The 14,383-nt window shown below is 45.4% G+C and overlaps 1 protein-coding gene across 2 annotated transcripts in view; it reads right to left on the bottom strand.

Moving 5' to 3' along the window:
• The window catches only part of LOC135398968 (potassium voltage-gated channel protein Shab-like), a 90,392-nt gene that overhangs the window by 19,409 nt on the left and 56,600 nt on the right, over positions 1 to 14,383 (bottom strand). For both annotated transcript variants that reach the window (XM_064630560.1, XM_064630561.1), the window contains exon 4: positions 10,462 to 10,758. In XM_064630560.1, the coding sequence (XP_064486630.1) occupies positions 10,462 to 10,758 (297 nt within the window). The remainder of the gene's footprint in view (positions 1 to 10,461; positions 10,759 to 14,383) is intronic.

The raw sequence follows: 14,383 nt of genomic DNA, 5'->3' as shown, positions 1-14,383 counted from the left end.
CGAAATCCTAGCAGACGACGAACCGCTATCCGAACCCGATGTTACGCAGTTAGTAGCGATCAGGAGGTTAAAAAGCGAGCGCAAAAAGCTGAAGCACCGGAAGTGCCGAAGACCTAAACGGAAGTGACCCTAAAATGCGTGAGAGAGAAGGAAAGAAGAGAAAGGAAACAAGCGACAGATTTGCAGACGTGTGAGAGAAGCGTTAGTAGAGCCAAGTGAAGAAGGCATAGTCACATACTTCCTCTGGCTAGTCTTGGATTGCATACAATACCTTCGATGTGGTCTCACGGCGGCCGCCATCTTGTATTGGCGAAACGGGCATTGTATTGTGTTTTTGTGCCGCTAGTGTGGGGCGCTACGAGCGCGTGCCACCTGCAAATTGAACCTTCGCTGAAATAAACGAGTCGTCTGCAATGTCTAGTACTGGTTTCGGTATGCGCAACTGAAAGTGCGTTCCAGCTTAAACATTACGCATCAAACAACACACACTTTGATTTGAATGTCCAGTGCATCACTTACGCTAGGTAGCTGCAAAGGAACACAAGGGTTACAATGTTCACGTGCACAGCAGCGATGACAGGAAGAAAAATCAGAGACATGGAGACAAAACAGAACGAACACTTTCTGAAACACAGCAGCGATTTATTGAAAAAAAAGAAAAGAAAGAAACCCTAGACACCTATAGGAAGCCCCTCTGCCTTCTATCAATCACAGTAACGTATCTACTAGCTTATCTTGACACAGTTACAGTAAAATCACATCGAATTACATTAGAAGTCCGTCTGGTGTTTATGCATGAAAGAAAAGAAAACAAGCCCAGACCATGGCACCATTGCACTTACCTGAAATTGCATCAGACACAAATTAACGGAATGAAAATGTGAACTTTACTTAAAGCACGTGTAGCTTACGTGAGTTTACGTTGTTATACGTTACATGAGTACACCCCTAGTTCACATAGTTGCGCATACTCTGTTTCATAGTCTATTCAGTGGAACGTGTCCTAAACCACAATGATTCCTATGCAGGGTCAATAAAGCTAACGTGTTTAACAACACAATGTGTGTCGCAAACCATACAGAGTTGGTCGTGGCGCTACCTTGTGGGGCCTTCCGTACAAGAATCACCGTGAATGTCGTCGATATTCATTGCCATGGTTACACTGGCCGCGTGTGTCGCCTTCAATAAACGTGGCAGCCTGTGGGCGTACGGAAAATCATTGATAGCTTTCTAGCCGTTGCGAGTTGAACGTAGAAAGGACGTGATTGCATAAGGGTGTTCGTGAAGAATACATGGCATTGTGGCGTCGTTTAGAGCGGTAAAAGGGCAAATCAATGAACTATAAGGTACACTTGAGCGAGACAGCCTGCACGAGACAACGAAGTGGTCTAGACTGGATATATTTATGGCGAATTCGGGAGGTCATTTCGTGGCAACTTTTTTTTGCGAGATCCTGAGCGTTATATTAAATGTGCTTACTGCTAATTATTGTTGTATACGAGTTATTGTTACTTCTATAAGCCTTACCGCTTATTTTCTCCTCTTTTTGCTCCCGAAAATCGTGCGTACCGACAAAAATAAGAGATCTTAAAAAAATAAAACATTATCTGAGAAGACCGTGACTTTTCCAGCATTTGATAGCGTTATCAGCGCTTCTTTTCCGCAAGACTGCCCGCCCTGCAACACAATCACTGCCCCCAGAGGAGTAACATCTCTGTTTTCCCCAGAAAGAGAGACAGAGGGTGAAAAGAAAAAAAAAAAAGAACGAAAGAACGACACCGCGCACAAATTTTGGCTCCCCAACCGTACTAAAAGAAACACCCAATACGACGACACGTATAGTGAAGCATAAAGAGGATGCCACAGTCGCGTCAAAGCCAACTATAGGCCCATCATGATAGGCAGCCTATCTATCACGGGAACCCTGCCTGTCCGATTTTCGGGCCAATCGGCTCCGGCCCGTCTCGACGAAGGTCATTCTCTCCCAGGCGCGCACGCGCCAAAGGGGAGGGGGGGGGGAAATCTAGAACCCCGGGCCCGCAATGGGGGCATCTCTTCGAATCGATGCTCATGCCGGAACCGCGCTTCCTTCACACAAAATGCTGCTGACTCTCGAAGCTTTTCACGAGTACATCTTCCTCGAGAGCGTCGACATGACAAACCCCTTTGTGACGTCGACTCCGTATTCGTAAAGGGCGTCTGTAATGCGGGCCAGAAACGCTTGCGATGCATGCCGCGTAATGAAAGAAAATTTGGCCTGCGCTGCTAAAAAAAAAAGAAAGTTAAGGAAGAAACCGCCCGCTTGTTGACGGCGATGCAACAGAGCTAGGCATAATTTACAGGTACATTCTCCGCCAGCATAATATGTACGAGGTTTGCGCTTCGTGGTGAGCAAATCATTAGTAGGAGGACCATAAATAAGAGGCGAACAGGGGTCGGTTAATTGGTACATAGCAACAGCTGCAGAACAATAGTATTATGTACCGGACATGCCATAATATAGGTCCACCCCCAAAATTACGAACTGGAAAAAAAAAATCAAAAAGTTATTGCACGCCAAGAAGACAACCTTACCTCGACGATAGCAAGCAACACAGCACAAGTAACAAGCGCATCGGATAAGCGAAAAAGAAACTAATGTTAGCAAGACGGCGCTGTCGGCATCACATTGTTGAAAGACTTGCAGTTTTTTTTTGTTTTTTTTTTTTGCCAATAGCCGCTACATAAGAGTGTAAAAGATTTCGACCTATGTGCCGGTCTGTACAGCTACGCATCATGAACTGTCCACTTGACTACGTTTAATCACTCATTCATGACCTAACACGGTCGAATAGCACTGGCGCCGTGTTATGCGGTGGTCGGGCATTGTTATACTCGGACATTTTGTGAGAAATTGCATACTTAGGTTTTACAGCTCACTACATATTGAAACGGAATATTCAAAGAAAATGCATATTTGCGACAAAATACCAGCACTTCTTAACCACCAGTAAAGTTCTGAAAGTGGGTGCGCGACACTTCGTCCCTATGTTATCTCGAATAAACGCAAAACTAAATGCAAAAATGCAAAATGTAAAACCTACATTGCAAGTTTTACAGCAAATTGGGGGGGGGGGGGGGGTTAACAGACGAATGGAAAATCGGTACCGCGAATATCGAAACTCCTCCGAAAAGGTTAGCCAGCTGATGGACTCGAACCTGGTATCTTCTGGTGGATTCGAGTCTTACAGCTGGCTAACCTTTTCAGTGACTTTCCTCTTTCATCGTTAATTTCTTAGGCAATTTGAGGCCTTGTATGTGATGGTCCCTTCTATGCTGTTCCAGCCTCAGAACATCAGTTATCTCATCACATCACATCTTCGCTAGGGAGGCACCGCGGGAGAGGTCACGTGACATCGAGAACCAATAAGAATAAGGATGTCGTTCCTCCGACGTCAGGGCTCGACGCCAACGTTTTTCGAGGGGGTTTATGACACGAGACTCTGCAGTACAATGCGTAATAAACCGTGTCACTACCCTTCTAATGTGGCCACACATATAGCTACCCAAAACACTGTCTTTCAAAAAAGTTATCAAGCATCTTGAGTGGTCGCCTCGTCGATAGAGCGGTAACGATAGATTATGGCAATAATATTACCACAATTACGTCCCATCTCGGAATAAAAAAGAAAAAGAAAACGGAAATAAAAGAAAAGCAACCTTCAGAAGATCGTCTCCACACGCAATAAAGCGGTCTCCATAAACCGGTCGCGCGGCAACAGAATCGTGGCATGATGAGTTGTTGCCTGGTCAATTTCTGCTAACAATCTAGATTACCAGCAAAACCGGGGGTTATTACGCCCTAAAGTAAACCCCGCGAGTGCTAATAACACAAAGCGCGGAGTTACCCTGGCCAAAATGTAAATGCGCGGCAAATATTTAATTAATCTTCTACCGCGGCGCTAATGTATATACTCTGTTTGCATAGTGAGAGTTCAGGAGCGCGAGACCGCACACGAATTTCGGGAAAAGAACGACATTTTCTTCTTCTCTTAATTCCGCGTTAAAACCGCGAATAAACGGTGACTGTGAACCGGGTACAGACCAGACTAATACGTAACTCAAATACTCTACTCAAATGACTATCATTTTTTTAATGCTTTATTTATTTATTTACGCTCTTACGCTACAACGTCCTCACGACGTTACTGTAGCGGGGGTATACATACAAATACAAGTTAGTAATAAGTGCAACATAGAAAAATACTTTCGGAAGTAACTAAGTATCTTACAAGCACCACGAACGAGACCGAGAGACACACCAGCCCTTTCCCTTGTTTCATCTTACAAGTACTTTTAAAAATGAGTATTCAGTATACTAGCCTAAACACAGTTTGGAAGCAACTTGTACTCAATTCGTAAGTTACTTCTTAAACTTGTAGCTTATAAATGAAATATTTTGATTGATTTGATTTTTTGACTTGACGCTACTGTATTTGTTCTGCTCTTTCTTCCTTTTTCGGTTTCGAGAGCGAGCGAGCGAGAGAGAGAGAGAGAGAGAGAGAGAGAGACAGGAAGGACGGAACCACTTATATAGGCATAGGCATGCAGCGAGAGCAGGGCATTCTTCAAGGTGGTACCGCGGGAAAAGAACAGTACACGAACAAGTACCTACCTGTGTCCTGTCTCCATCTTGTTCCTATTTGTTTGACAGTAAATCTCACAAATCGTAACTCGTAAGTATCTTCAAAATAACGGGTTACCTCAGTATTTAGTACTCTACACTCAGTTACTTTTTTGCCTCGTACTTTGTAACTTGTATACTTTTTTCGAGTATCTTGTACAAGCCTTGTACAGACGTGAGGAGAGGGAGAGAGAGAAAGAGGGAGAAGGAGAGAGAGAGAGAGAGAGGGCACGAGAAAGATGAGGAGAGGGGAGGGGGTGTGTAGTACCAACACCTCTTGGATAGCGGAAGACCTGCGCCTTACGTCACACACGGAGACCTGCCGTTACAACTAACTGATGCTGATATGACGTCAATGAAAGCGCAAACAAGTGAAAAAGCTCGAAGCAGCTCGCGAAGCTCACGTAGGCCACCCGTGCGTGACGTTAGTGCGCAGGCCTTCTGCTATCTATAGGAGGTGTTGGTAGTACACGCATGATCCAACCTGATGAAGAACTGTGTGAACACGTAGAAATCCCGCCGGAAACCCCAGGTACAGACAGCGTGACTGCTGGTCGGACACGACCCCACTACCTCCACCAAGTGGTTATCGTATACCAAAGTCGCCCATCATCATATAGATCACGGCGACGCAACCTGAACATAGTGGTTGAAACGCGCCCTTATCTCCTTCGCACTTCTCTGTGTACCCTATCCTGATGTAACCTCTCCGAACCGCACTCCCCGGGTCTCTTAATCAGCTGGACCCTCGGCCCCTCTCTCTTGTCAAAATTGCTTGGTCCCTGACCAAATCCAGCCCACCAACGCTATGCCCTCAAAGATGTTTCGACCTTTTTGGACATAATTGGACTTCGATCCTTATTGTGAAGGGGTCTCATTATTTCATTGTCCAAATCACCATCAGCGATGGGGTAGAGTATCGACCCGGGCGATGAAACTCCTCATTCCTCATCTTAAAAATAAAGTTGCTGTTGTTGTTATCCCGATGTATAGAACCCGAAAAGAACCGGGAAGTAGAACCGCAAAACAAAAACAAATCAAACAGAAATAATCGGAACTAGACACATGGAAACTAACAGGGCGTAGACCTCACCCAAAACCAGGTCCGCAAAATGATACCTGAGCGTGAAATAAATGAAGCTCGATCCAGTTCTAGTAAGAAGTTCTAGTAAAAAGACAAGCAGTTCCACAGAACACCTGGCAACGTGCAATTAACAGCGCTACGCGAACTATTAATCAGTGAAGGTCCGCATACCAGACGTTCACTTAAACATACCCGGCAGCATCCTTAGATGATCAATACCTTCTTTTCCTATAATCGGGAATATCTCCCACAATGGAAGCTGCCTTCTGTACAGGCTACCAGCCGTCCAACCCTCTTCTTTCTTTCTTTTTTTTCTCGCTTTCTACGTTGCGCTATAAGTCATTGCACACTATCGTCATGCGATGGATACATCTACACAACTTCTTCCATATTTTCCTCTTACGCCTTGCCTCCTATATCGCGGCTTTCTTCTACACCAATGATAGATTCGCTGGACGGCGAAGATGGCCGCCAAACTCACACGTACACCGGAATGGGGGGGGGGGGGGGGGGCGGAAATGAAAGTATACGAGAAGGACCGGAAAAAGTGCATCTATTTTTCGCGTCCAAGATGCAACATTCATCTTACAGCCTTCGGTAATTATAAACGACCTGCCTACAAAGGGCGATATTCGGGACTCCTCCTCCTCCTCCTCCTCTAGTGACCACGACAACGCCACCTGGATACAGAAGGTCTGCTTTTTGCCTCCTGTCCCTCCTTCGCTACGTGGACATATAAAGTCAGAATTCGTCTTCTACCGCCGATTTGCAGTTCTGCGAATTCAAGAACTCGCGCTTGCCCTTCTGCCATCGAGAACTCGCAAATGGTTATAGCTAACTTCTCAAATCAGAAAGTTTGCCAGAAAATCAGTTTTGAGAAAACTATGAGACCGTTTTTTTTTTTTTTTCTTTCCTGATTTAGTACGCGGCGATGTTCACTACTCGCAGACGACAGTGGCTGACGCTGGCTCGTCTCAACGGCTACGACTGCTGAAAGCACGTTCGCGATTGGCTCCGGCCGTTTGAAACACGATCCTGATTGGCTGACTCTTAGTTGGTACGTCACGTGGACGAGTATAAGCAGGCTTTATCTGAGTGGTGTTGAGTGGGACTTCAGGTGGACTATGACTGTGGAGTTATGTTGGTGTCTGCTATTTCGTACGGAATAGCTAGAAAACACTTCTTTGACGCGGTGCCAAACCGCCAGGGAAACAAGAACCCAGTGGCGAGCCGCTAGACTGTTGCCAAGTGCGAGACGTCGCTTGTGAAGTTACCCTAATGGCATTTAGACCATAGACGACCTGCGCCCCTACGTCATTGATTATGTAACGCCACCGCGCAAAGCATGCTGGTGCACTATCAGCTTTACCAGCCTATCAGCCGACGCGTTTTTCCCGCTTCTTGCCCACCACAGCAAAATATAACCTCGAACCGGACTTGTCGTGACGTCATATGCTTGTAAACAGAGGGTCGTCTATATGTGATATACAAGCTGTATTAGTATTGTTTTGAGCATTTCCCACTCTAAAATGCCTTCAAGTGGAGGGACGTCCGTCATATACCGGTGGCAGGCACCTTTTTGTTTGCGTGTGTATGTGTGTGTGTCTGTAGCAGACGACAAAGTTCGCCTCGTAGCAGACGACAGTTTTGGAGTATTTTGGTATTGGTTAAAATTTTGGCTTCGTCAAACCTGGGACTCCCGCTGGCTGAAATTGTCCACTTGAAGAGCGGAGCGAGTGTTTAGGAAGCAATTCATGTTTTAGGTTGGCAGGACCCCGAAAATGGGGTCATACCTCTATTAAAATTTCCGCAACGATTCTACATATCAAACTAATGTCGGGGATGATGTGGTTGCTGTGGAGTAGCTATACTGAAGCACATCCCACGAGCAGCTTATTCGGAGCGCAGTATCAAGCGGCTCAGAGAAAAACAAATGTGCTCATGCGAATTTCACATATGCCGGCGGATACGCTGCTGACGACATATGATATATTTAAATAATATGATTATAATATGCAGATATACAGTACGCTGGTGAACTGTTCCGGTACTATTCTTACATGAACGCCTCTTCAACACAGTGCACTACGCACATTCTTCAAAACTACCTTCGAAATGAACCTGCAGCACCCGAACACTAACTGCTGAATCTGAAGACCGTCCCGGCAGGTATCACATAAGCGTTATGTAAAATCAAATATGCCAACTCAAAGCAAAAGGAAACGTCCCTAACGTTTTCCTATTCGTCTCTCTGAAACAGTTGGTAACTATAACACATAATTAGGGTTCTCGAGAAAACACCGAATTATACCCTCGCGTATTGTACCCCGATGCCGGTCCCCGATTGCACTTCTGTTCCTGTGGGGGCCTCACATTTTCTTTTTCTTTTTTCTCCTTCTCCTCGTTTCCAAGTAGAATGCGGAGAACACCACCCTGCGAAGCTGCTAGACAGCAGTTCAGGGAGAAACCTTCCTCTGTTACACTTCGACCCAGAGTTCGAGGTAACTCGTTACAAGTAGCTCGTTACTGTAACTAAGTTCTTTTTTTTTTTGTAACTTGTAACTTAGCTCGGTACTTTTGCGCCGTGGTAACTTTCAGAGGAACTCTTTTCTTTTTCGGGTAACTTTTCCAAAGTAACTTAAGCTCCAAGTTACTTTTAATTCGCTTTTCACTCACGTCCACCTATTTTCTCGCTTTCTCTCCGGTTCTTTCATGGCATGTTATGCCATAAAACGTAATATTCGATCAATGACGATATTCTGTTGAGGAACCGCTAAGAACCGCTGTTAAGAATCGCTGCCATTGAAAGGAAGTTGAACTATTTTGCGCTCACGGGGAGTAAGATGCAAAGAGTTCGAATTGTTGGACATAAACGAGAACGATCTAAGCGTGTTGCACTCCTCAGCAGGCAACTCAAGGTGTAACTGCTCACGCACGCTGCACCTGTGCAGTGCTATTTTGTGTCCGAAGTAACGTGGAAGTAACTCCTTCTTTTTTGAAGTAACTCCGTAACTGCGAGGTACATTTCAGGCTGAAGAACTTCGTTAACTTAGTTACATTTTTCACACGGTAACTTAACTTGTAACGAGTTCTTTTCGACGGGTAACTTCTCGACCAACTTTGATCAATGGCTCAAGAGGGTTCAAGTACACGTGGAACCCTCCAACAAAGGAAAGGATTTGCGTTCTCAATGTCCTCCTATACCAAGCTGCTCTCGCTCCATGGACCTCCTCAATAGTGATTTTAGCTGCCGATTTTTCGGCATCTATTTTTGGCGCAAACGACTTAAAATGCCGAAAAGCACCCACCGAACCTCCGCAGGAATAAATACCGAAAACACGGAACTCTATAGACATAATGCACATATACAATGTTCAACAACACCTTGCAATGTGTATGTATATACAATAATGTACGTATATAACGCACAAAGATACGCATTCCCCGTAGGTTGGGAAAAGACCATCAGCGAAAGTTCGCTACGCGACATTGAATTGCGGTCATAAATTCGGTCCGAAGTGTCGACGACAGCACCGATCCTGCACTACTTAAATGGTTTGTAATGGGGGAGAAGCTCGCAACACTGCATGCACGGTCTAAATCGTTTGGAAACAGCCGTATGCACAAGCGGTCATTACCCGAACGGCGACAAATGGGTCAAGAAATCGTTGTGGTTTCAGGAACGCTTCAGTGTTGCTGCGTGTCAAGATATGATTGCTTCTTTTTCAAATCTTTTTTTTTTTTTTTTTTGTACACTACATGTGACTAACAATTCGATATTTCGACACATTTCATGCAACAAAACAAATAAATAAAAATGAAGGAAATGGAAGCCAATCAACGATTTGAGAAATCAAATGAGAGGTACGTCGGAGCATAAAAATTTAACTATACGAAATGTGCTTACTGGTGCACATATACAGTGCAAAAACTTTCTCGCGGAATGAAAGATTCAGTTACCCTGACAGAAATATAAAAAGGAAACAGAATTTATCCTCTATTTGTACTATACTGTCACCGTAGCGAAACCTATCGTGTCGTTCCCTTTAATACATGGACACTGGCAGTGCACATTAGTGGTGCATTTTATACTGTGACATTCCCGGTTATTGTCAAAGGAATTCTCTAGGAAAATGCCTCGAGAAATAAAGCACTTTCGCTCAACATCAACTACCTTTATCCTGTAATACCCCTGTCACACGGGTATTTCAATCCTTCTCGAATCCGATCTGCATCGAACTTCCCGAGCACGCTCGAGTTTTGACGCTGCTACACGGCCACTTTCAATGCGCATTGAATGGTTGACAGTGTCGACAATATAGGCAAATGAATAAACGGAACTCATTAATTTCGCGTTTCCTATATAACAGCGATATTAATGGTTTTATCGCATACCGATGTAAGCATCATTTGTAGCTTCGCGCGCATGTCCGTCTTAAGTTATGACAGTTCACCGGGGTCGGGGATGCAAATGGCGGCCGTCGAGCAGTCTTGAAATTCTCAATCCTGTTATGGGAACTGTCTTGAGTCAAGCAGGATCAAAGGTCGATCCTGCTTGGAAGCGGCCGTGTAGCACCATCCGATCTGCATTGGGTTCAAGCAGGTTCGGTCGAGCAGGATCGAAAATGCCCGTGTGACAGGGGTATAACACACTAATTTATCGCTACAATGTCTGCATAAAAAAACATTTCAAAGACGCTTTGTGTGGACTTACGGGTGAGGCGTATCCTTGACCTGTTGTGAATGATGCGGGGGGCATCCCGCTGAGGGAATTGAGTGTATCGTCCGCTGATGCCTGATGGTGCTGTGGTGGTCGCCCTTGCCCTTGTTGCGCTTGGCTAGAGTCGAGCAGCGCGGGAGGCAGCGCGGGTCCCACGGCTCCCGGTGGCAATGACTGGGAGTCCCGCTGCCGGGTGGCACAGCCTCCGGCCAAGGCATGGTCGTAGTTGCGATAGCAGCCGGTGCCGGTATTTACGCGCCCGGAATCCTCGCCCAGGCTTGTCGCATCCACCTGTTATCGACAAGAACCCTTTAATTGCCACGTATTAAAAAATGCAATATCCTCTCTTTCAGATAGTCGTTGTATAGGAGAGAGCACGTACATTGATTGCGAGACACCCGTTATTGGACGAGTATTCCGAGACAGGCACATGGGTGCTCTACTATGTATCAGTCAATAGGTGAGAGCGCGCCAGACGAACGCAATAGACCTCTATATCCGAGAAACGTCATCATGACGTTGGTAGACAGACTGAAACCGAAACAAATCGGAAGGGGAGGGCTGGGTTCCACGAATTCCTCCTATTGAAAGAAACGTAGGACTTTTGGGCGCGACCTTGACCCCCCCCCCCCCCCCCCGCTTGTATCCCATAGCTTCGAGAGTAGTTCAGCTCTACCGAATTGGTGGCGCTGTCGATACTATGACGTCATTGGTTTACAAACAGGAAGAGGTCTATTCATTCTGGACAGGTCCTTGCAAACGTCTAGGCAGTAGCACAGCCAGAAATATATTTCGGGAGGGTTTCGATGGAAACTTTACAAGGGGGAGGAGGATTTCGCCCTCTTTTCCCTCTCCCAAATGCAATACCAAAGGTACGGTTTCGGGAGGGGGTTGAACCCCCCTCTTCTGGCTACGCACTGCGTCAAGGTACATATTTACGATGAAAATGGCCGTGTTGATGATCGCCGACCAGATTGTCAAAACGGAATACAAACAAAGTCACATGACGTCAGATTGACGAAATTCAAGACAAGGGTTTCGGGTTTTTGGTCGTTTATTTTTTACGACTGAGTTACTAATCGAAACTCGGAGAAAGAGTCACGCCAAGAGTCACGCCAAAGAGTGAAACGCCATCTCACAAAAGAAGAATGAGAAGCTGCATTGCAAAAACGCTTACTGTTCTGATGCAGAACTTGCGGACAACGGCATCTGTATCACAATCACGAGGCGTTGTGAACATCACGAAATTTGAATATTCCTTGACGTATAGTCACAAGGCAGCTTTCGGTTACGCCACATTTTGCTATCTGCGGTCCAACATGTAGCCGCACATTCAAGAACACAACTTGTATGAGAACCATCATTCACACACACACACACACAAAAAAAAAAAAAAAGGAATGAAAACCCGTGCACTGGATGTTTCCAAATGTACGTCTCCATTTTTTTTTTTTTTTTTTTCGTGTAGGTCCGAACTGCGTGAAACCTTTCGGGAGTATGTTTTTCGAACTTTTTCGGACAATTTCGAAAACCTGAAACCATATTTATGACGTGTAACCATCAGTTTCCCACAAGTGACCGCTTGATGGCGGTTACAAAAACGGCAATGTAGGACTCAACTGTGCTTAAAGGCGGTTTTTGTCCGTTCTTAGCACTTCCTGTTTGAATTAGAGGAAAATTGATTTTTATTTTTATTTACAGACTGTATCTATCACACTTTGATATGTGACATGCAAGACAGAACACTTAATCAATAGAGAATTAAGGCTGTAAGACACTAAGTCGCATCATCATCATCATTCTACGTGATGACGTCACACTCACTGTCGTCCTCTTGCAGTCGTTATCCGCAGTTTTCTCTCACCATTTGAAACCCAAAAAAGTACTGAGTCTGCCACCTACCCCGCCAACCTAGTTAAGACGTGGTACTGAACACATTACGCTACACAAAATTATGGGACCGCACAATAAAAATTTTCGAAATTCATTACAGTTTTTCGGCGGAACGCCCTGAATACTACCCCGAGAAAGCACGCGAACACTACGCACATATTGAAACCCAAACTTCGCAGATTTTCATTGTTTTAACCCTCTCCCCGCACACTACACTTCCCTCAATCCTCAGCAATCCCATTACGACGCAGAAAACCGACTTGACATGGCTCGACTAAGCAAAGCGAACAGGGCGATATCAATCTGATCGGATTGGAGCGAGTACATTTTGGCTGTCGCGTAGCCGGTCGGAACGTGAGAGAATTGACAAAGCGCGTCCTCTCTTCCGCCGAGCGTCTCCTTTTCTTTCGTCCACCGTCCAGTAGCCTTTTAGGAGTCGGTGCACGATGTCCAACGCCTGTCGCGTGCTTCCTTACCGCCAGGGGAAGAACGGGGGAACGTAATTAGGGGCTCATCTTGCATTTCCACCACGTGACGCGTAATGGATGATTCATCGCGGCGGGTTCTGTGTCCGTGTGACGTGATTGTGGCAAGACGGGCCGAAGCACTAATGTCTTCGCGCACACTAACTGCGGAGGCAGAAATTGTTGTTGGCTCGAAGCACGGCCGACAGCAGTCATTATGAGGTAATGATAATTGGTGGAGAGACATCATTATCATCATCATCATCATAGTGGTTGGTCTGCGGTTGCGGACTTGAGGGTCCATTATCGGAGCTACGAAAATGATGGAATCGATTAAATTATCTTGCTTGATTCACGCAGTCGATACTCGTGATACGAATTGTGATGTCACAATTAGGTGCTCCGCGGTTATCATTCACTTTTCTTGTTATTTACGAAAATTAGTATTAGATTACGAAAATTAGATTAGATACGAAATTACGAAAATTACGAAAAAATTACGAAAAATTACGAAAAAAAATTACGAAAAAATTACGAAATTACGAAAATTAGATTACGAAAATTAGATTACGTATCGATATAGTCCACGGAAAGATCACTTCAGAAATCTCTTTTTCTGCACGTTTCATATACAGGTTACCAGTCAGGACTTCATTGTACACCCGAAATGCGATAAGTCGGAAGGAACCAGATTTGCAGAAATATGTTCTCACATTCGGTTCCAAGAAACTGAATAATTCGATTTGTCGCTATCTATACTTTGATCGGATTTTAATGTCCTTTGAAGGCAAGAATTTAGGCTTTATATACTTCACGTGGCCTGGCACGGAGAGGCTTTTCTCGAAAGCGGCACAAACACTTCCACGCCGCAGCCTCCTCATCTCCTCACTGCACTACTGTTATCAGGAAAAGCACGCTTTACAGCGCCCGCACATCACCTGCTCTATTAGTAAACGCTTAATTACTTTTTCATCTTAGCGCGACAGCTTCCTAGCATCCTTCGAAACGTACACACAGCAGCTATCTAATAACACGAGCGCTGATCACCTTTCAATCCTATCTTTAAAGGAAATTAAACGCTTATCGGTGACGGGAGAAGTGCCTCCACTCCCTGCCGCCACTGACGCCCTTACGTCTTAATTAAAGAGAGATTCTTTATCGCGGCAGTGCCTTTGTGCAGCAGTTGTTCATCGACCGACATGACGCAACAGGGCCATCAATAACCCGCTGACCAAAAGCGTATGACGGGATCTTCGACCAGGGTTAACGACTTCCATTGCTTTCCGTTCTCGTGCAGCGCACCGGACCCAATGAGGCTTGTGCAGTGATGTCACGTTTGGTCACGTGACTCGGGAAAACATACTGCCGCCCCGGAGTTACTGTAGGAGGGCATGCCATGAGTTGTTGCAGTGTGCATGCAGTTACGAGCGTATATTGTAGACACGCTATTGGCTCATTCGGAGGCACGCAGTATGACGCCTGTGACGCATCCCCATGTTTTTCCTGAGTCACGTGGCTCAAAGGCTGCGCATGACGTCATCTGCAGGAGCCTCATTCCA

Source organism: Ornithodoros turicata, chromosome 6 (assembly GCF_037126465.1).
Source record: "Ornithodoros turicata isolate Travis chromosome 6, ASM3712646v1, whole genome shotgun sequence".
Classification (NCBI taxonomy): Eukaryota; Metazoa; Arthropoda; class Arachnida; order Ixodida; family Argasidae; genus Ornithodoros; species Ornithodoros turicata.
This window is presented reverse-complemented; position numbering and strand designations above follow the sequence as displayed.